At 41.2% G+C, this 434-nt stretch overlaps 1 protein-coding gene across 1 annotated transcript in view; it reads left to right on the top strand.

Annotated features, from left to right (window-relative positions):
• The window catches only part of LOC119591515 (ras-related protein Rab-34-like), a 15,878-nt gene that overhangs the window by 6,892 nt on the left and 8,552 nt on the right, over positions 1–434 (top strand). Inside the window, exon 7 of the mRNA XM_037940265.1 lies at positions 185–383. Coding sequence (XP_037796193.1) covers positions 185–383 — 199 coding nt within the window. The remainder of the gene's footprint in view (positions 1–184; positions 384–434) is intronic.

Raw genomic sequence — 434 nt, 5'->3', positions numbered from 1 at the left:
TTTTCTTTCTTACTCTCATTCTGTCAGTAATTTGTTCTTTCTTGCTCTCTTTAATCCCTTCTCCTTCTCTCTTATAAATTATCATGTAACTTTTGTAGATTTTTAAGTTTTCAAATTTTGAAATTTACTTTAGTATTCCCTGGTTACACCTCAAGATGCATGTAAGCATCCGCATATTTTTCAGAGTGAGGGAGCCTACAACCAGATTGAAGCACAGGCTCGTCGTGTAGCTCACGGTCTTGGGGCTGAGTATTGGGCTGTGTCATCGAAGACGGGAGATAACGTGGAAGCCCTGTTCATGCGGCTGGCTGCTCTAACCTTCAACCGTGATGTATTGCAGGAGGTGAAAGGCTGTGACACTCGCAAATTCTCTGGGACTGTCAGTATGTATCATATTCCTTCTCTAGAAACTGAAATCGTAAATTTACTCTCTC

This window comes from Penaeus monodon, chromosome 28 (assembly GCF_015228065.2).
Source record: "Penaeus monodon isolate SGIC_2016 chromosome 28, NSTDA_Pmon_1, whole genome shotgun sequence".
NCBI lineage: Eukaryota > Metazoa > Arthropoda > Malacostraca > Decapoda > Penaeidae > Penaeus > Penaeus monodon.
The sequence above is the reverse complement of the archived record's forward strand: the minus strand, read 5'-3'. Positions and strand labels throughout refer to the sequence as shown.